Here is a 20,145-nt window from a genome sequence, read left to right as displayed (position 1 = left end):
TGGAGAACAAATAAGTGGTTGCCGGGGTGGGGGATGGGGGAGGGAGGAGGGCAGGGTGACTATAAAGGGTCAGCAGGAGGGCTGCAGGAGGGTGGTCACACCAATCCCACACACGCACAGGGTACCGGTGGCCGGTTCATGGTTTTCATATCAGACTGTAGTCACGTAAGATGTAACCTGACCATTAGGGGAAATTGGGTGAAGGATGTGAGGGACCTCTTTAATCTATCTTTTAGACTTCCCATGAATCTATAATTATTTCAAAATAAAAAGTTAAAAACAAAATGTATTAGAAAAAATGAGCACCTAGTGGTGCTTATTCCCAACAGAAAAAAAGAAGCAAAGGGTATCAATAGCAACGCACAAAAGAATAAGTATAAATGGCTAATAAACACACGAAAAGAACTAAAAATCATGGGAATTTTCACTTATCAGACTGGTAAAAATTTAAGAAGAAGAATAAAACTAGTATGACTGAGGGATTGGAGGAAAATCCTCTCATACACCATTCAAGAAGGTACAGCTGGTAGGAGTGTAAACTGGTACCATTTGCTGGCTTCAGTTTTCACTAACTAAACCCTAACCAAATACTACCTGGAGACTTCAGAACACAACTCATCGCCACCCAGCACACACTGGGACTGACACCACCTGGGGGAGGTGTGGGGTCTCTAAGCTGCCTTTTAACTTTGCCTTCCTCAGCTCAAGATCTTTCCTCTTGGCATTCCTAACGGTAAGACCTGAGGAAGCGAGGGGCGACTGATCTTCGCAGAAAGCCTGGGCCATACAGTCTGAAATGTGTGTCCTGGCGGAGAGCACGGTGCCAGGTTTGGATGGGCACGGGTGTGGCTGCACCTGCTTTGTGCTCTGGGTGCTGGGCCGGGCATGTGGAGCAGCCTGGGAGCCATCGCAAAGAAGAGAAATGGACTCTCCACCAGTGTCCGAAATTTGAAAGATAAAATACCGGGCTCAATATCGGCCATCAGGCCTGATGCCGAAAGAATCCCTAAGCTGGACGGGCAGTGACACTAGGTAACCTACACACTCGTCTCCGGGTCTCAGATGCTCAGACCCAACCACTCCTCATCGCCCCCGGCACCACCACACTCAGTTCAGCCACCGTCACCTGCCACCGAGATTACGGCAAAAGCCTCCAAAGGGCTTCCCTGTTTCTTTTATCCATTCAGCTGCCAAAGTGATCCGAGTAAAACGTAAATCAAACCGTGTCACTCCTCTGCCCAAAGCCAAAGTCCTTCCAGTGGCCCCTCACAAGGCCTCCATAAGCCCCTCTGCTCTGAAGACCCCTCCCCCCATTTGCTTGCTCTGCGACACAACACTTGCCCCCACCCCAGGGCCTTTGCACTTGTTACTCTTCTGGGCTAGAACACACTTCCCTCCTCCCCCAGGGCTTGCCTTCCCGTCTCCTTCAGAGAGTTCTCAAACGCTACTCAGGGGAGCTCCATCAGTTAGGGCAACGAGCCAAAACATGGAGGCTTCAACAACGTGGGCTGGGGTGCCTCGGCCACATGGTGTGTGTTGCTTCCTCTTAGGTTTGCGCTGCCTGCCCACTGCCCACGTTCTCGACACTGGACGGCTTGCGGGAAGGAGGAGAGAGGCCGGGACGGACTGTCCGGTCATTTTCAGGGCCAGTCTCAGACCCTGGTTCCAAGGCTGCACCCAACCAGGGAGAGTAGGACATGCAGCCTGGCCCTGTGGCCACATTCCCAGCTCGGCCACCACGATGGAAGGGAAAACAAAAGGTGGGGAGGCCCAAGAATCGCTACGGAAACTCCCCGTGACCACCCTGTTTCTCCATCGAGGCTCCTCTCCACACTCTCTACCCAGTTCCCTGCTTCACTTTTCTCTAATCACACAACATGTATGCTCGTGCATGCGTGCACACACGAAGACACATATTGCATGTGCGTGTGCACACACATGTCTATTACTAATTTATTTACTGTTGCTCTCCTCTTGTCAGAAAGTCAGCTCCACATGGGCCGGGATTTTTTGTTTGTTTGTTCGCTACTATTTCCCAGGATTTATAACAGTGCCTGACACGGGGTGGCTGCTCCACAAATATTTGCTGAATTAATGAATTCCATGAAATTAAAAAAGACACACGAGACCGTAAGCACAGTTGCGAGATTTCACAGTTAGCCCGAATGTAACGCTGCGAGAATAGCACACCCGGCCCTGCCCTCCCTGGGGCCCACACAAAGTACCAGCAGCCCCCCATCACCGCCCCCCTCCCCCGTCATCTCAGAGGCAAAAGGTCCAAAAAGGGCTCTGGCAGAGGCTGCAGGACCAAGTTCCAGCCGGCAGGGGGCGAGGGCAGGGGCGGGGGCGAGGCGGGCGCGCTGGACCGCACCTGCATGAAGCCGCCCTAAAAGGCAGAGCGTGGACTCTCCTTCCGCCCCCTCCGCCCCCTCCTGTCTGGCTGGGACGCAGGCTGGTGGCCAAGTCTGAGGACAGGCGCCACGGAGTAGGACACGGGGAAGGGTCTGGACAGAGACCCACCCGGCTACCCCTTCGTTCATGTGACAGGGAAAAGGAAGAGTCACTGCTGTTTGGGGTTTCCCATCACATGAAACCCAGCTTCACGGTAAAAGTACAGACACCCAGGAATCTTGCCACCTGCCACAAACAGCAGGGGACCACTGGCGTTCGAAGTAGAAAGACTCTTGGAAATGTTCCAGACTGTGCCACAGGAAAATCTGGGGCTGAAGGCACCGTCCCTATCACACTTTCTGGGGTTCCCTTGTCTCCCTCTGATCTAAACCGTGGATTACGGTATTTAAAAAAATCAAGAGAGGGGCTTCCCTGGTGGCGCAGTGGTTGAGAGTCCGCCTGCCAATGCAGGGGACATGGGTTCGTGCCCCGGTCCGGGAGGATCCCACATGCCGCGGAGCGGCTGGGCCCGTGAGCCATGTCCGGAGCCTGTGCTCCGCAACAGGAGAGGCCACAACGGTGAGAGGCCCGCGTACAGCAAAAAAAAAAAAAAAATCAAGAGATAGGATATCTTAATAGCAGAGAAAAGAGGAAGAAGCAAAAGGATTACAACGAACAAGGGGTGGACCTGGGAAACACTCAAGACTGGCAGAGAGACCTCTAGACTCTCACAGCACTGCTACCCCCAAATAGCACTCGGGTGTCACCTGTCACTTGCCAAACATGCTGCTACTTCAGGACTTATTCCTAGTCAACCAGCTACCATGACACTGTTCCTCAAGTTGCTGAAAGTAACCACCAAGCCATTATAGAGTAGATTCCTTTCATAGAAGGACAGGGGACTGGGCACAGAAAATGCCCCAAATTGCCTGTTCACTATATGTCACTTTGTTTCATGTGGACTCAAAGTTACAAAAAGTTACTGTGGCTGCAAATCACCCCATCTTCCATCTAGCCCCGCCCTCTAGCGCCTCAGAAACTTCCTTACTAAGAAAGCTCAGGGAAAGAATTTTGAAACCCAATTAAAATAATACTATCAAAAGCACAGGCAAGTTACCAAAGGAACATTAACCTGGGGTGTCAGGCCTTTCTGGAAAGTGACTGGTTCATTCTTTTTTTTTTCTAAAAAGGTGTAAGCACCACACAGCACAACCTGATGTTTGTTTCACGAATGCAAAGGAGAATTCTGGGCACTACTTTATCCCAGAGCTTCACCAAAGAAGCATTCCAAGCCTGAGAACCTGTAAACCATGGTTCTCCAGCCCTTAAAAGGCACATCCATCGGGTGAGGGGTGGGCAAAGACCACAGGCCATGCTGACAATGTGGACCATGCCTCCGTGAGCTGATGCAATAAACCCGGAGTAATTCCGAAGCCCCAGACATTACAAAAATTGAGCCCAACACGTGGATTTTATGTCAGGAACTAGGCGGGTAATTCCGGTGATTCTTCTTGTAGTTAGCACGTTGCTCACTTCGCCGCAGGGTAATGTTCCTCTTAAACCCACACCCAACTGGTTCTAACGCAGCAGCACACACACACACAACCGCGATGGATCTCTCCTCTACATCTAAAATTCAGCCTGAGAGTGAGCCTTTTCTAGCAATTTAGCCATCTCTGGTAGTGTTACAAAGACTCAATTCCAAACACTACAGAAAAAAGAAACCTCTGTAATTAGCAGAATCACTTGACTTCCAGAAATCAAGAAACACTGTGCCATCAACAGAAACTCCCTCCTCTGAACTGAGCCTCCAGCTCCATCTTCCAAAGCCAAGAGGATGGAGACATTTTCAAGAGAGCACAAGGCCCTGCCACTTTGAAATAGGAACCGGAAGGAAGTAAAAAACGATTCCCAATACAGTGAACTTTTTTTTAATATCCAAGTGTGAAGCAAAAAGCATCCGAGGAGAGAACAAACTGTACTCTGCATGTGTGCTGAACATTCATCTGTGGAAAGTCCCCCAAGCTTCTGAACAAGCGAATGCCAAGCTCATAATCGGACAAGAGGAAGTTAGGTGAGGACTCGAGCAGAGGTACCAAACAACCCTGTAACTGTCCAATCCTCTAAGAAAAGACACACGGAACCCACAGGAACAGTAAGCTGTTAAATGCAGCTGCTGGGCTGCAATTTCAAGAGTACAATTGTGAAAAGCAAAAACTGGTTCCGTTTATCCCGGCAGCTCTGTACCTACTGATTTTCCCTGCTCACACGGCATGTTTGGAAGGCACGACGATGATGAAGAGGACGATTAACTAGATAACAAGCAAAGAGTTGTGCAAAGAACCAGGAGCGGTAAATCCTAAGACTAAGGCCTAAGGCTAAGGGAACCCCTCCTGCCCAGGTCCAAGTTCACAGGCCCTTAACCGGACTCCTACAGGAGCCCCCCATGGCCTTCGCCTCCAGTCTGCCCCCCTTCAGCCCATCGTACGTGCTACCGACAGAGGTTTCTGGAAGCACTGGCAATCGGGTCTGCTCCTCTCTCTTTACACCCCTCACTGGCCCCTCTGCTTACAGGTGACTCCCAGCTGCTCGGTGTGGCCCGCGTGGTCAACCCCCCACCCCCGCTGTGCTGCCTGCAGACCACGTGCCCGCGGCAGGAGGGTGAGGGGTGGAGACTCACCCAGGCCTCGGCAGCCCTGGACAGCATCTCCCTGCACGGGACCCCTCTGCTCCGGGAGGTGGCAGGCACTGCCGAGGCCTTGCTCAGGGGCAGCCAGGCCAGAACTGACCTGGCAGAGGAGAGGCAGAGGCACGAAAAGCGCGGAGAAGCAGCGCAAACCACACGTAAAGCTCCCGCCTCACCCCCAGCCCTGCACTTAGCCAACCGAGTCCCTTATCATTAAGGCAGTTTGAGTGGGAGAGCTGTTCCCTGCATACCAAAGCCTGCCGACCGGCCTGGGCGGCCTCTCCTGGGGCAGCACCGCTGCTCGGGCTGCGCGGAGCTCTGCAGCTCCCTGGCGAGGCTCCCCCTGCCACCTCACTCCCAACCGTGCCCCTGGTTCGTTCCTACCTAATCTTGAGAGGATCTCCTCCAAAAACATCTCCCCACTCCTCCTGCCAGGTGGGATTGCCTACCTTTTCCCTTTATGCCTGATGTAGCTGGATATTCCTGTTATACTTCTCGGCACACTTTATTCCAGCTGTTTGTTTGGACATCTGTCTTACCAGCTCTGTGAGGACACTGCACTCGACCTTGGCAGAGTGCCCAGCACACAGAAAAGGCTCACGGGAAGAGCACCCACCACACCGCCCGGCAAGGAGGACCATGATGTACAAGTTCCCAGTCACTATCAGTGCAGGACTTACACACACACAAAAGAGCAGCGGTCCCCCTGCGGCACCATTCCAGAACTAGACCCCAGGTTAAAAGGTGTATGTAACAGAAAGCAGATCACGGAACTACTATCCATGTGCTGTATCATAAGCACGTTAGTTAATGATAATTTGCCAGATGTGTTTAACAAGTTCGAAATTCTCTTACTGGAGAAAGGGCATGTAAGTAGACGATATTTATGTGACTTATACTTAGGACAAAAACTTCTCTTTGAGTGTGCTTGTCTTCCTCAAATGTGTTTTAAAAGATAAGGTCTAACATAGCAAGGTTATCTTCCTTTTTTATGACGCCAGAGAAGTGCTATCGAGTCCTGTGTCTAAACGGCAGTCAACATCAGTGACTATGCAGGAACAGGTGACTTGTGAGAAGGGCAAGGCTTCTCCTTTTCGGGACAGGGAGAGACCCCTCTGAGGAGGAAAGGCCCTCACAAGGCAGTCACCAGACACTGCCTTTCTTCTTCCCCTTTTTGTTTCTGCCTCTGCCTGGAATGGCAAGGAAAACCGAGGGAGCAGAGGAAACAGGCGGCGTCTAACACCTGGCTGACAGCAGGTCTCACGGCGGCTGGGTCTCCACTGAGAGACTGTCAGAGGCTCTAAGAGTTCCGTCGCCTGGGGAGGGAAGAAAGGTAACAAAACTAGTTGCTGAAACATCACCCTGGAAAGGTTTCTGACACTAAGCAAAGGATCTGAAGAGAAAACTGACCACACCATGTTAAGACGCTTAGGTTGCAACTGTCTATCTTGACATAAAGACTACTAAGGGCCTACTGTCCATGGAGTTAACAAGATGCTCTATAATTTTTTTAAATAAAAATATAGAAAAGTACGAAACATCAGAATAACAGACACTCACACACCTACCCTCCAATAAACAAAATCAGCAGCTCCATGTCTGCTTTCGGTCATCACAGTTCAAAAGCACACAACATGTGAACACTTGTCAGGTAACCACACCCTCACAAAGTCGGGCTGTTTGAAGCGTAAGATCAAAACGATGGGATGACGGACCCACCTGGAGCCAACCGCCCCCTAATCACTCGCCAGCTTCAGGTCCAGAGCAAAGGCTCTCTGGAGACAGGCTCACTTTTGGCCTTACTCCCTGCCATGTCCCCAGCATACTGCACAGTGCCTCGCACACAGTAGGTGCCCCAGAAATGCTTAACTAGTAAGTGACTAGAGAAAGAAATAAGCAGACTGGCCTTTTAGGCCCGAGTTCCTCATAGTGATTGCTAAGAAGACAGGGCCCTGGGGACTTCTCTGGTGGTCCAGTGGTTAAGACTCTGCGATTCCACTGTACGGGGCACGGGTTCAATGCCTGGTCAGGGAACAAAGATTCCTGCATGCCACGGTTGAAAAAAAAAAAAAAAAAAAGATAGGGCCTTGGGAAGCCATGACCTTTGGGCTTATTTCCCCATGTGTAGCGAGCCAAGGGCTCCGTGTACCAGCCAGGAGGGCCCTTCTTGCTCCAAAACACTGCGCACCACCGAGAACGGCGAACGCACAAGTCTCACAAAACCATCCCACCACGCTGTTAAACACTACTTGCAAATATTCAGCTCAGGACGTTTATATTTCCTTCTTTGGTAAATTCTCAATTGATAACAACAATTTCCAACCAAGCTCTGAAGACACTAGAATCTTCTTCCCCAGACCATGTGAGTCTATTGGGGCGGAGGGGGAAGGGGAGACTTAAACCACGATTTCACACTTAGATATTGTGCATTCCCTCCCTGTTTCTGATATTCCTGTCCTTTAGAAGATTAAAATTTCCTTTCTATGGCAACTCTGTCTTCTAGTTCATCTGACTCTTTCACTTTAATTTTTAAACTTAACTTGAGAATGAATGTGAAAATGAAAGAGTTATAAAAATGTCATCCTTCAGATCCACCGATGGACAGTAAGATTAGTGGGCAAAAGCTTGCAGAGAAACAGGGTATTTGCATAGTTGCAAAGTATCTCCCCCAAATATTTATGTTACAGAGACAGTAGTAACTTTATAGTGGAGAAACCTGGCAAACACCCTGTTAACCGAGTAATCAAGGCTCACATCGCCAGGAACTGGACATATCGAGAGCGTGTACCCCTGACAGGATGCTCTGAGCAGACACATCACTTCAGTGGTTTCCTTGCCAAAAAACGCATCATCTCGTTCTAATGATGAGAAAACACCAGACAAACCCAAATAGGGACATTCTACAAAATGACTGACTGGTGCTCTTCCAATGTGTCAAGGTCATGAAAACCCAGGAGAGACTGAGGGGCTGTCACTGACAGCAGGCTCAGGAGAAACAAGGACTAAATGCAGGGTGGCGTCCGGAGCCCGATCCTGCCTTATAAGAAGGGCTTTTGGAGGAAAAGCGGTTAAACCTGAATGAGGTCTACGGGTTAATTAACAGTACCGTACCAACGTCAGTTTCCCGCTTTTGACGAGTGTGCTACGATTGTGTAAGATGTGAGCATCAGGGGAGATCAGGTGAAGAGTACATGGAAGCTGAACTGAGAGGATTACCAGGCAGACTGTGCAGAACCCCACAAATAAATGAGAAAAATACACATAACTCACTAGTAAAAAACTGGCAAAAGACATGAATAGGCATTTCCCAGAAGAGGAAACACATACAGCCAATAAGTCTGGGAAACGTCAATTAAACCCTAAGGAGATACTACAAAAATAGAGCATACCTTGGCTCCTTCGGCTAAAAGGAGATTCTTAAAAATTTTTGAAGTCTGATAACACCAAAGACTGGCAAGGATGAGAGCAACAGGAGCTCTGCGCTGCTGGCAGAAGCACAACTGGTATAATCACTTTGGAAAATAACGTGACATATCTTGTCTATTTGGAGGCATATATGCCCTACAACTGGCCAATTCCCCTCCTTGGTAGATGTCCTGGAGGCCCCTGAACACGTGCACCTGGGGGCGCACGGGAGAGAGCGCAGCGGATTTGTCTGTAATAGCAAAACATGGAAAACGATTCCAAAGTATACGCACGAGAGAACGGATGCACGCGAGTACGTCCACACAACAGGGTAGCAGACAGCAGCGAACATGAAAGGACCACAGCCACATGCACTGCATGAATAAATTTCAAAATACTGGGTGAAAACTGCAAGTCACGGAAGAATACATACAGGATGAAACCATTTATGTAAAGTTTGAAAACAGGGAAAACTCAAGACTCTTTTTTAAAAATAAATACATAGTATGGCAACACCATAAAGAAAGGCAGGGGGCCGGTGACTTAAAACTTGGGAACCTGTTTCTCAGGGGCAAAGGGATGTGAAGGTCAGTGTGATTTCTGGACACCCCCCAGGGGGTGTATTTATATCAGCCGGGCACATCTATTCTAGTTATAGGAGAAATATGATACTCATCTTCATATGCAGTCAATGTTGAAGGATACTTAGGAAAAAACCAGAATGCAAATAGGCTAAACACCCCAAATTTTCTGTTTAAAGACTCATATCCTAAATGAAGCTAAGTGACAAAGATGACGAGGCTGTGTGAAACTTTCAGACCTTAAAATAAAAGGAAAGAATCCTAAGGGGACAACTTGGAAGGGTTCAGGTTAGCTTCCCAGGCATAGATCTGAAAACATTCATGATTTGCCAGGCAGGACCCATACTTCACAGCTGGAAAGTTCTCTTAAGGACACATTCATTTCCTACTATGAACAAGATCTAGAAAATGTGAGTTCCTTGAGTTACACCAATCTTGACTATTTTAAGAATCCTTCATATTCCTTGGACAGAAACATTTATCTAGCCTGAGTTAATTAATTTTGTTCCTCTCAAACCATTTAGATAGCTTAATTAGCCTCTGTTATGTGTTTCTGTTCTTAAATATCAGGGTTTAGAGCAATTTACAGCTTGCCCGTACTTTTACAGTTTTTAAAGGAAATTCTACCAAAGGTCAAGAACACAGTCGTGTAGTCCAGACAGAGGGCTCACTCACCAGCTGAAACTCGCTCCTCCGGCTGAAAGCTTCCCTGATGCCAGAATCCCTCCAGAGCGCGCTCAGAGCAGGTACGTACAGCTGAAAGGTGGCAGGCTCCACGGGCAGCCCCGCTTTGTTCTCAAAGGCCATGAGGAACATCCCGTGCTTCTCATTTTCGGAATACTGCCAAGGAATACCAAGCTTGTCTCGTGCATCAACCAGAACCCTTGAGCCCTAGGAAAGAAAAGAAATCAAAGGATTTCATTGTGCTGCAAAGGCGAAATCACAACAGAGAACCTCGATGTGGGCATTAATCGTCATACAGCAGAAAACTCACAAGCTGCAACCAGGACTTGTCTCTTGGTTTGTTTTGTCCTGGCATGAATGTCTTGCTCCCAGGAATGTAACTGTATTAAGACAGATGGACACACAGATCACATCACAGGCCTGCCCTTTGCTGTCACTCGTTTGAAAAGGTCCCGGAAGGCAGAAAATTGAATGGGGAAGAAGCGGCAACAAACTCAGCAAAGTGACGTTTGCAAATGAAGCGTGAACCACGTCAGTGAAAGAGACAGTGTTTTAAGACAACTACAACTGTAGTACTACAGCTGTCATCATCACTGAAGTCTGGCAGCTCCTCAACACCAGAGGATACACTGCTCATCCCAACTTAAAAGGAGTGGGGAACGTAAACACACAGGCAGTCATGAGATGGAAACAGACCGAAATGGACACAAGTCAAGAGGCCCGCCCACTGAAAACAGGAGCTGGGGGATCACATTCTAGATTTGCGATGATGAGAAACTATTTTTCATTGATTTGCTTATTTCCTCACTGTTAAAAATAAAGTTAGGATTTTCTGCCTTTTCCTTACCTCACTGACAGGGTCAAGGGGACAGAGAAACAGCCTAAACTAAAATAGTATTAGGGAAAGTGGCCAAATTGTGGAAAATACTGTCGTGGTGAAAACTGCCTCCCTGGGCAGGAAGGAAGTAGGTCTATTCCATCTTTCTCAGGTGAGTACTTCAAAGTTAGCAACACAGCATCTGAGGAAGTTTCTAAGTTCTCCGGACTGGAGCCCCTGAACACTCCCTGGCAGCATCAGTACTGGATGAGCCAGAGCAAAAGGGCCCCTCCCTACCTGGAAAGGCCTTGGCTGGCTCCGAGTGGCTGGGGGCCTGGGGCGATGGACAGCAGTGCCCTGTCCCCTAGCGCAGAGGGCGGCAGGACACCACTGCCCAGCTGGTACTCGCTGTTTTCAAAACAAAGAACAGCCTTTTGGAGTATAAGTCACGTAACATACAATCGCCCACTGACAGTTTTACCCCAAACCAGGGCAAAGGAGACGAGTCCGTGCTGCCTGCCTCTGCTGTAGCACCTGCCTTGAACCACCAAGGTGAGTGGTAATGGTGACCAGAAGCTAGCTACAGTCTCCCCTCCAGACCCAGGGACCTGGACTGCCTGGTTAGAGATGTTCCTGTGAGCTCCCTCCTCAGGGTCCATATGCCCATCTGCCACTGGTGGCCATGGCCTGTCCTTCTGATCCACAAACTTGTTTAATGCTTCCCTGGGGCGAAGCCCTGAGATAGGCACTGTGGGAAAAGAAAATGCTTATGAAGCAATGTCCGAGCGCTGGACGCTCAGAATCTGGCTAGGGAGACAGATATGTGGATTAAAAAAATTAACACCCATTGGGCTTCCCTGGTGGCGCAGTGGTTAAGAGTCCGCCTGCAGATGCAGGGGACACGGTTTTGTGCCCCGGTCCGGGAATAGCCCACATGCCGCGGAGCGGCTGGGCCCGTGAGCCATGGCCGCTGAGCCTGCGCGTCCGGAGCCTGTGCTCCGCAACGGGAGAGGCCACAACAGTGAGAGGCCCACGTACCGCAAAAAATAAATAAATAAATCAAAAAATCAACACCCACTAATAATAAAAACTCCCAGAAAACTAGGAATAGAGAACCTCTTTAACTTCATAAAGAACATGGGCAAAAACTCTCAGCTAACATCAAAATCAATGGTGAAAGACTGAATGCTTCCCTCTAAGAATGAGAACAAGACAAGGATGCCCACTTTTATCACTGCTATTCTGCATGGTTCTAGCCAGCGTGGTAAGGTGAAGGAAAGAAATATAAGGTACATGGATTAGAGAGAAAATAAATAAAACTAAGCCTATTTACAGATGAAATGATGGTCTACGTAGAAAATCCAAAGGAATATACCAAAGAAACTCCTAGAATTCAAGTTAATTCAGCAAGGATATAGGATATAAAAATCAACCTACAAAAGTCACCTGGCTTTCTATATACTAGCAATTAACATATGAAAATTGAAATTTAAAATGCAATACTATTAATAATCACACAAAAATGAAACACTTAGGTATAAATCTAACAAAACATGTACAGGACGTGTATGCTGAAAACTATAAAATGTGTTGATGAAAGAAATGTGTTGATGAAAGAATTCAAAGATCTAATAAATGGAGGGACATACCATGTTCACGGATTGGAAGCGTCAACATAATAATGATGTCAATTCCCTCCAAATTGATATACAGGCCTAACAATTTCTATAAAATCCCAGCAAAATCTTTTATGGATATAGATATAGATATAACTATTCTAAAATTTATATGGAAAGGCACTGGATTAACTAAAACAATTGTGAAAAAGAAAAATTAAGGGGGAGGAATCCAATTTCCAGATTTATTACATAGCTACAGTGAGCAAGACTATGAAGTATTGGTGAAGGACTAGACACATAGATCAATGGAACATAACAGAAAACCCAGAGATGGTCCCACATAAGTATGGTCAATTGATTGTTTTGAAGACCCAAAAGCAATTAAATAAAGAGTAGCCTTTTCAATAAATGATGTTGGAGGAATTGGATGTCCATAAGCAAAGGAAAAGAAAAAAACCAAAACCTTGGCCTAAACCTCACACCTTATACAAAATTGACTCAAAACGTAAAACTACAGCATAGGAGGAAAACTTCAGGACCTACAACTTGGCGAACAGTCCTTAGACATGACACAAAATGCATGGTTCATAAAAGAAAAATATCGATAAACTGGACTACATCAAAATTAAAGCTTTTGCTTTGCAAAAGACTCTCTTAATAAAATGAAAAAACAAGCTAGTGACTGGTAGAAAATATCTGCCAACCACATATCTGACAAAGGACTCATATTTAGAATATACAAAGAATGCTCAAAACTCAACAGTTAAACAAACAATCCAGTTGGAAAGTGGACAAAGGCATGAAGAGTTGTTTCACCAGAGAGCACACACACAGCAAGTAAGCAGATGAAAACAAGGATGTCCAAGTTCACCGGCCATCGGGGAAAAGCACACTAAGACTGTGATGAGACATCACTATACGTCTATTAAAACAGCTAAAACAAAAAGCAGTGACAACAAGTGCAGAGATCTGTGATCTCTAACACACTGCTGGTGCACATGTAAAATGGGACAACCACTCTAGAAAATCGTTTTTCAGTTTCTTAAAAAAATTCAACATACGCTTAGCATACAACCCAGCAACCTCACTCCTGGGCATTTATCCCAGAGGAATGAAAATTTATGTCCACACAAAAACCTGTGCAGGAATGTTCACAGCAGCTTTATTCACAATGGCCACAAACGAGAAACAACCCAGATGTACTTCAATAAAACAAATGGTTCGACTGTGGTACCTCTGTACCATGGAATACTATTCAGCAATGAAAAGGAACGAACTACTAAAGCACACAACTTAGATGGCTCTCAAAGGTCACATACTATGTGATTCCATTTATATAATATTCTTGAAGTGAAAAAATCACAGGGATGGACAACAAAATTAGTGGCTGCTAGGGATTAGGGCTGGTAGAGGAAAGAGGGTGAGTGTGACTAGAGAGGGGAGGGGGATCTCTGTGGTGACGGGGCAGTTCTGTATCTTGATAAGCAGCGCTGGTTACACAAAACTACGCAGGTGATAGTTAGTCTCAGAATCCCACACATACATTGTACCAATGTCAGTCTCCTGGTTTTGATATTGCACTATAGATACATAAAATGTAACCACTAGGGGAAATTTCCTGTGAACCTATAATTATTTCAAAATAAAAGTAAAAAAAGTTAACTAGCAATTACAGCGATATATGTTCCAATGACATGGTGTGGAAAGGGAAGATTACTAGAGGCCAAAGGAAGAGAGACTGGTAGGAAGAGGTGAGGCTCAGAAAACCCTAAGTGCCGAATAATTTCAACAAGTGGCAACAGTGCATCAGAACCGACCCAGAAGGGAAACAGGACTCAAATCAATCCTCAGCTCTCCTTCCTCCCTGTCCCCTCCTCCACCCATTCCTGCACTCTCTCTGGCGACATCACCCCGACTCCCCCACCGCCCCAGAGGACAATAGTTAAAATGTTCCAGAACCATGGAGACAAAGATGCTTCACATTCTCCACATTACGCGCAACAGCAAGCATCCGAGCACAGAGAAAGGAGAAGCGATTTCTCTGGTGAGCTTCTAGGCAAAGGGTCACAGCACCTTTGTGTGAATCACAGGAAGGTTCCCGCAGGCTCAGCAAGGAGCTGGGTCAGGACTTCAGCCCCACCTGCCCCCGAGTCAGGCAGCCAACACACCTACCATTCATGATGGCTCTGCCCGCACGACTCAAATGCAGCACCTCCGACTTGACACAAGAGCTATCTTTCCAGTGCTCTGTTTATGAGTTAAAAAGTTTACTTCCCAAGGAGCACACACAGCCTCACTCATGGGTTAAAGCGAGTCTCTACTCCCTCGGGAATTGATGTTGGAGGCAAAGGCAGGGAACCAAACAGGCCTTTAGAAGCCTGAGCCGTCGTTTACCAAGACTGCTTTCAATGCTGCACAGACCAGGCCTGCCCTAATTACTGGGGTGAACATAGGTTTGGCTTAAAAAAGCCCGGTGTATCCAAAAGCAGCCTGTGTTCCCACTGTACACTGCCACCCAGGCAAGCTGGAACTGGTCCAGATTAACTTCACCCAAACACGAAGAAAAGGCTCCTTATTTCTCCTTTTTAGAAATTCAGGGAAATTGGCAAAACTGCTGACCAACTTTGAATTCTACCAGTGAGCTATAGTCCATTTTCTATATCTTACTCACTTCATTTGGAGGGAAAGGGCATCAAGAAAAAAAGATCTCTTTTGCCCTTATTTTAAATAATTCTAGCCAAAAACTACTCTCTGTTAACTTTGTTCTGAATCTCAAAGCTGAGCTCTACGGAACTTTTCTACTCTGGGACATCTGCTTAAAATCTGAGTCCGCTTTTTCCTCCTTTTCAGCGGGAGCTTAAGGTCTTTGGAAATGTTACATTCACTGTATTTTGCAGAAATGATAGTTATATATATCCCCATCATGATATAGAGTTGCTAAGTCTTAAAAAATACTAATACAGCAGGCATAACAGAATAATAAAACATCTTGCCCCATCCTTTTTCAATAAAAAACCAACTTCCTAAAACACAAAGGCCAGGACAATTCTAAAATCCATATATACTCACGAAAGAAAAAACTAAGGCAGAAAACAATTTACTGAAGTCTCAGTAATGGCTATTTAAAAAGCCCTTCTTTCAGTAACAGTGTTACTGAAGTATTAATTTTTTTAATAACCATGCACTTTTATTCAGTTGCCCAAATATAAACAGTTAAAGTATTAAGCAGATTGATGACTTCATCTCAATACTATGTAACACTTTAAACTGTTCAAAGAACACATTTTTTTGAATTTTAGTTTATTTATTTTTTTATACAGTAGGTTCTTATATCTATTTTATACATATTAGTGTATATATGTTAATCCCAATCTCCCAATTCATCCCACCACCTCCACCCCACCGCCACTTTCCCCTCTTAGTGTCCATACATATGTTCTCTACATCTGTGTCTCTATTTCTGCCCTGCAAACTGGTTCATCTATACTATTTTTCTAGGTTCTACATATATGCGTTAATATACGATATTTGTTTTTCTCCTTCTGACTTACTTCACTCTGTATGACAGTCTCCAGATGCATCCACGTCTCTACAAATGACCCAATTTCGTTCCTTTTTATGGCTGAGTAATATTCCATTGTATATATGTACCACATCTTCTTAATCCATTCATCTATTGATGGGCATTTAGGTTGCTGCCATGACCTGGCTATTGTAAATAGTGCTGCAATGAACATTGGGGTGCACGTGTCTTTTTGAATTACGGTTTTCTCTGGGTATATGCCCAGTAGTGGGATTGCTGGGTCATATGGTAATTCTATGTTTAGTTTTTTAAGGAACGTCCATACTGTTCTCCATGGTGGCTGTATCAATTTACATTCCCACCAACAGCGCAAGAGGGTTCCCTTATCTCCACACCCTCTCCAGCATTTGTTGTTTGTAGATTTTCTGATGATGCCCATTCTAACTGGTGTGAGGTGATACCTCATTGTAGTTTTGATTTGCATTTCTCTAATAATTAGTGATGTTGAGCAGCTTTTCATGTGCTTCTTGGCCATCTGTATGTCTTCTTCGGAGAAATGTCTATTTAGGTCTTCTGCCCATTTTTTGATTGGGTTGTTTGTTTTTTCAATATTGAGCTGCATGAGCTGTTTATTTTGCAGATTAATCCTTTGTCCATTGATTTGTTTGCAAATACTTCCTCCCATTCTGAGGGTTGTCCTTTCGTCTTGTTTGTAGTTTCCTTTGCTTTGCAAAAACTTTTAAGTTTCATTAGGTCCCATTTATTTTTGTTTTTATTTCCATTACTCTAGGAGGTGGATCAAAAAAGATCTTGCTGTGGTTTATGTCAAAGAGTGTTCTTCCTATGTTTTCCTCTAAGATTTTATAGTGTCTGGTCTTACATTTAGGTCTCTAATCCATTTTGAGTTTATTTTTGTGTATGGTGTTAGGGAGTGTTCTAATTTCATTCTTTTACATGTAGCTGTTCAGTTTTCCCAGCACCGCTTATTGAAGAGACCGTCTTTTCTCCATTGTATATCCTTGCCTCCTCTGTCATAGATTAGTTGACCATAGGTGCGTGGGTATATCTCTGGGCTTTCTATCCTGTTCCATTGATCTATGTTTCTGTTTTTGTGCCAGTACCATACTGTCTTGATTACTGTAGGTTTGTAATATAGTCTGAAGTCAGGGAGTCTGATTCCTCCAGCTCCATTTTTCTCCCCTCAAGACTGCTTTGGCTATTCGGGGTCTTTTGTGTCTCCATACAAATTTTAAGATTTTTTTGTTCTAATCCTGTAAAAAATGCCACTGGTAATTTGATAGGGATTGCACTGAATCTGTAGATTGCTTTGGGTAGTATAGACATTTTCACAATATTGATTATTCCAATCCAAGAACATGGTATATCTCTCCATCTGTTTGTGTCATCTTTGATTTCTTTCATCAGTGTCTTATAGTTTTATGAGTACAAGTCTTTTACCTCCTTAGCTAGGTTTATTCCTAGGTATTTTATTCTTTTTGTTGCAGTGGTGAATGGGATTGTTTCCTTAACTTCTCTTTCTGATCTTTCGTTGTTAGTGTATAGGATGCAAGAGATTTCTGTGCATTAATTTTGTATCCTGCAACTTTACCAAATTCATTGATTAGATCTAGTAGTTTTCTGGTGGCATCTTTAGGATTCTCTACATATAGTATCATGTCATCTGCAAACAGTGACATTTTTACTTCTTCTTTTCCAATTTGTATTCCTTTTATTTCTTTTTCTTCTCTGATTGCTGTGGCTAGGACTTCCAAAACTATGTTGAATAATAGTGGCGAGAGTGGACATCCTTGTCTTGTTCCTGATCTCAGAGGAAATGCTTTCAGTTTTTCACCATTGAGAATGATGTTTGCTGTGGGTTTGTCGTATGTGGCCTTTATTATGTTGAGGTAGGTTCCCTCTATGCCCACTTTCTGGAGAGTTTTTATCATAAATAGGTGTTGAATTTTGTCAAAATCTGTTTCTGCATCTATTGAGATGATCATATGGTTTTTATTCTTCAATTTGTTAATATGGTGTATCACATTGATTGATTCGCGTATATATAGTAAGAATCCTTGCATCCCTGGGATAAATCCCACTTCATCATGGTGTATGATCTTTTTAATGTGTTGGTGGATTCTGTTTGCTAGTATTTTGTTGAGGATTTTTGCATCTATATTCATCAGTGATATTGGTCTGTATTTTTCATTTTTTGTAGTATCTTTGTCTGGTTTTGGTATCAGGGCAATAGTGATCTCACAGAATGAGTTTGGGAGTGTTCCTTCCTCTGCAATTTTTTGGAAGAGTGAGAAGCATGGGTGTTAGCTCTTCTCTAAATGTTTGATAGAATTCACCTGTGAAGCCATCTGGTCCTGGACTTCTGTTTGTTGGAAGTTTTTTTTTTTTTGCAGTACACGGGCCTCTCACTGTCGTGGCCTCTCCTGTTGCGGAGCACAGGCTCCGGACGCGCAGGCTCAGCGGCCATGGCTCATGGGCCCAGCCGCTCCATGCCATGTGGGATCTTCCTGGGCCAGGGCACGAACCTGCGTCCCCCGCATCGGCAAGCGGACTCTCAACCACTGTGCCACCAGGGAAGCCCTGTTGGAAGATTTTTAATCACCGTTTCAATTTTATTATTTGTGATTGGTCTGTTCATATTTTCTATTTCTTCGTGGTTCAGTCTTGGAAGGTTATACCTTTCTAAGAACTTGTCCGTTTCTTCCAGGTTGTCCATTTTATTGACATATAGTTGCTTGTAGTAATCTCTCATGATGCTTTGTATTTCTGCAGTGTCCGTTGTAACTTCTCCTTTTTCATTTCTAATTTTATTGATTTGAGTCCTCTCCCTCCTTTTCTTTTCTTTTTTTTTTTGCGGTACACGGGCCTCTCACCGCTGTGGCCTCTCCCATTGCAGAGAACAGGCTCTGGATGCGCAGGCCCAGCAGCCACGGGTCACGGGCCCAGCCGCTCCGCGGCATGTTGGATCTTCCTGTACCGGGGCACAAACCCGTATCCCCTGCATCGGCAGGCGGACTCTCAACCACTGCACCACCAGGGAAGCCCCTCCCTCTTTTTCTTGATGAGTCTGGCTACATGTTTATCAATTTTGTTTATCTTCTCAAAGAACCAGCTTTTAGTTTTATTGATCTTTGCTACTGTTTTCTTTGTTTCTCTTTCATCTATTTCTGCTCTGATCTTTATTATTTCTTTTCTTCTACTAACTTTAGGGTTTTTTTGTTCTTCTTTCTCTAGTTTCTTTAGGTGTAAGGTTAGATTATTTGAGATTTTTCTTGTTTCTTGAGGTAGGCTTGTATTGCTGTAAACTTCCCTCTTAGAACTGCTTTTGCTGCATCCCATAGGTTTTGGATCGTCGTGTTTTCATTGTCATTTGTCTCAGGTAATTTTTGATTTCCTCTTTGATTTATTTAGTGATCTCTTGGTTATTTAGTAACACATTGTTTAGTCTCCATGTGTTTGTGTTTTTTACGGTTTTTTCCCTGTAATTGATTTCTAATCTCATAGCATTGTGGTTGGAAGAGATGCTTGATATGATTTCAATTTTCTTAAATTTACCAAGGCTTGATTTGTGACCAAAGATGTGATCTATCCTGGAGAATGTTCCATGTGCACTTGAGATGAAAGTGTAATCTGCTGTTTTGGGATGGAATGTCCTATAAGTATCAATTAAATCTATCTGGTCTGTTGTGTCATTTAAAGCTTGTGTTTCCTTATTAATTTTCTGTCTGGATGATCTGTCCATTAGTGTAAGTGAGGTGCTAAAGTCCCCCACTATTATTGTGTTACTGTCGATTTCCTCTTTCATAGCTGTTAGCAGTTGCCTTATGTGTTGATGTGCTCCTATGTTGAGTGCATATATGTTTATAATTGTTATATCTTCTTCTTGGATTGATCCCTTGATCGTTATGTAGTGTCCTTCCTTGTCTCTTGTAACATTCTTTATTTTAAAGTCTATTTTATCTGATATGAGTATTGCTACTCCAGCTTCCTTTTGATTTCCGTGTGCATGGAGTATTTTTTTCCATCCCCTCACTTTCAGTCTGTATGTGTTCCTAGGTCTGAAGTGGGTCTCTTGTAGACAGCATATGGGTCTTGTTTTTGTATCCATTCAGCAAGCCTGTGTCTTTTGGTTGGAGCATTTAATCCATTCACGTTTAAGGTAATTATTAATATTTATGTTCCTATTACCATTTTCTTAATTGTTACGCGTTTGTTTTTGTAGGTCCTTTTCTCCTCTTGTGTTTCCCACTTAGAGAAGTTCCTTTAGCATTTACTGTAGAGCTGGTTTGGTGATGCTGAATTCTCTTAGCTTTTGCTTGTCTGTAAATCTTTTGATTTCTCCGTCGAATCTGGAGAAGATCCTTGCTGGCTAGAGTAATCTTGGTTGTACGTTCTTCTCTTGCATCACTTTAAATATATCG

General features: G+C 44.8%; 1 protein-coding gene across 5 annotated transcripts in view; it reads right to left on the bottom strand.

Moving 5' to 3' along the window:
* The window catches only part of GNA12 (G protein subunit alpha 12), a 115,629-nt gene that overhangs the window by 54,524 nt on the left and 40,960 nt on the right, over nucleotides 1-20,145 (bottom strand). For all 5 annotated transcript variants that reach the window (XR_009535639.1, XR_009535638.1, XR_009535637.1 and 2 more), the window contains exon 2: nucleotides 9,739-9,954. Coding sequence is in view for 2 of the 5 variants with exons in the window: in XM_060124266.1 (XP_059980249.1) it covers nucleotides 9,739-9,954 (216 nt within the window). In the remaining 3 variants the exon portion in view is untranslated. The remainder of the gene's footprint in view (nucleotides 1-9,738; nucleotides 9,955-20,145) is intronic.

This window comes from Lagenorhynchus albirostris, chromosome 15 (genome assembly GCF_949774975.1).
Source record: "Lagenorhynchus albirostris chromosome 15, mLagAlb1.1, whole genome shotgun sequence".
Lineage (NCBI taxonomy): Eukaryota > Metazoa > Chordata > Mammalia > Artiodactyla > Delphinidae > Lagenorhynchus > Lagenorhynchus albirostris.
The sequence above is the reverse complement of the archived record's forward strand: the minus strand, read 5'-3'. Positions and strand labels throughout refer to the sequence as shown.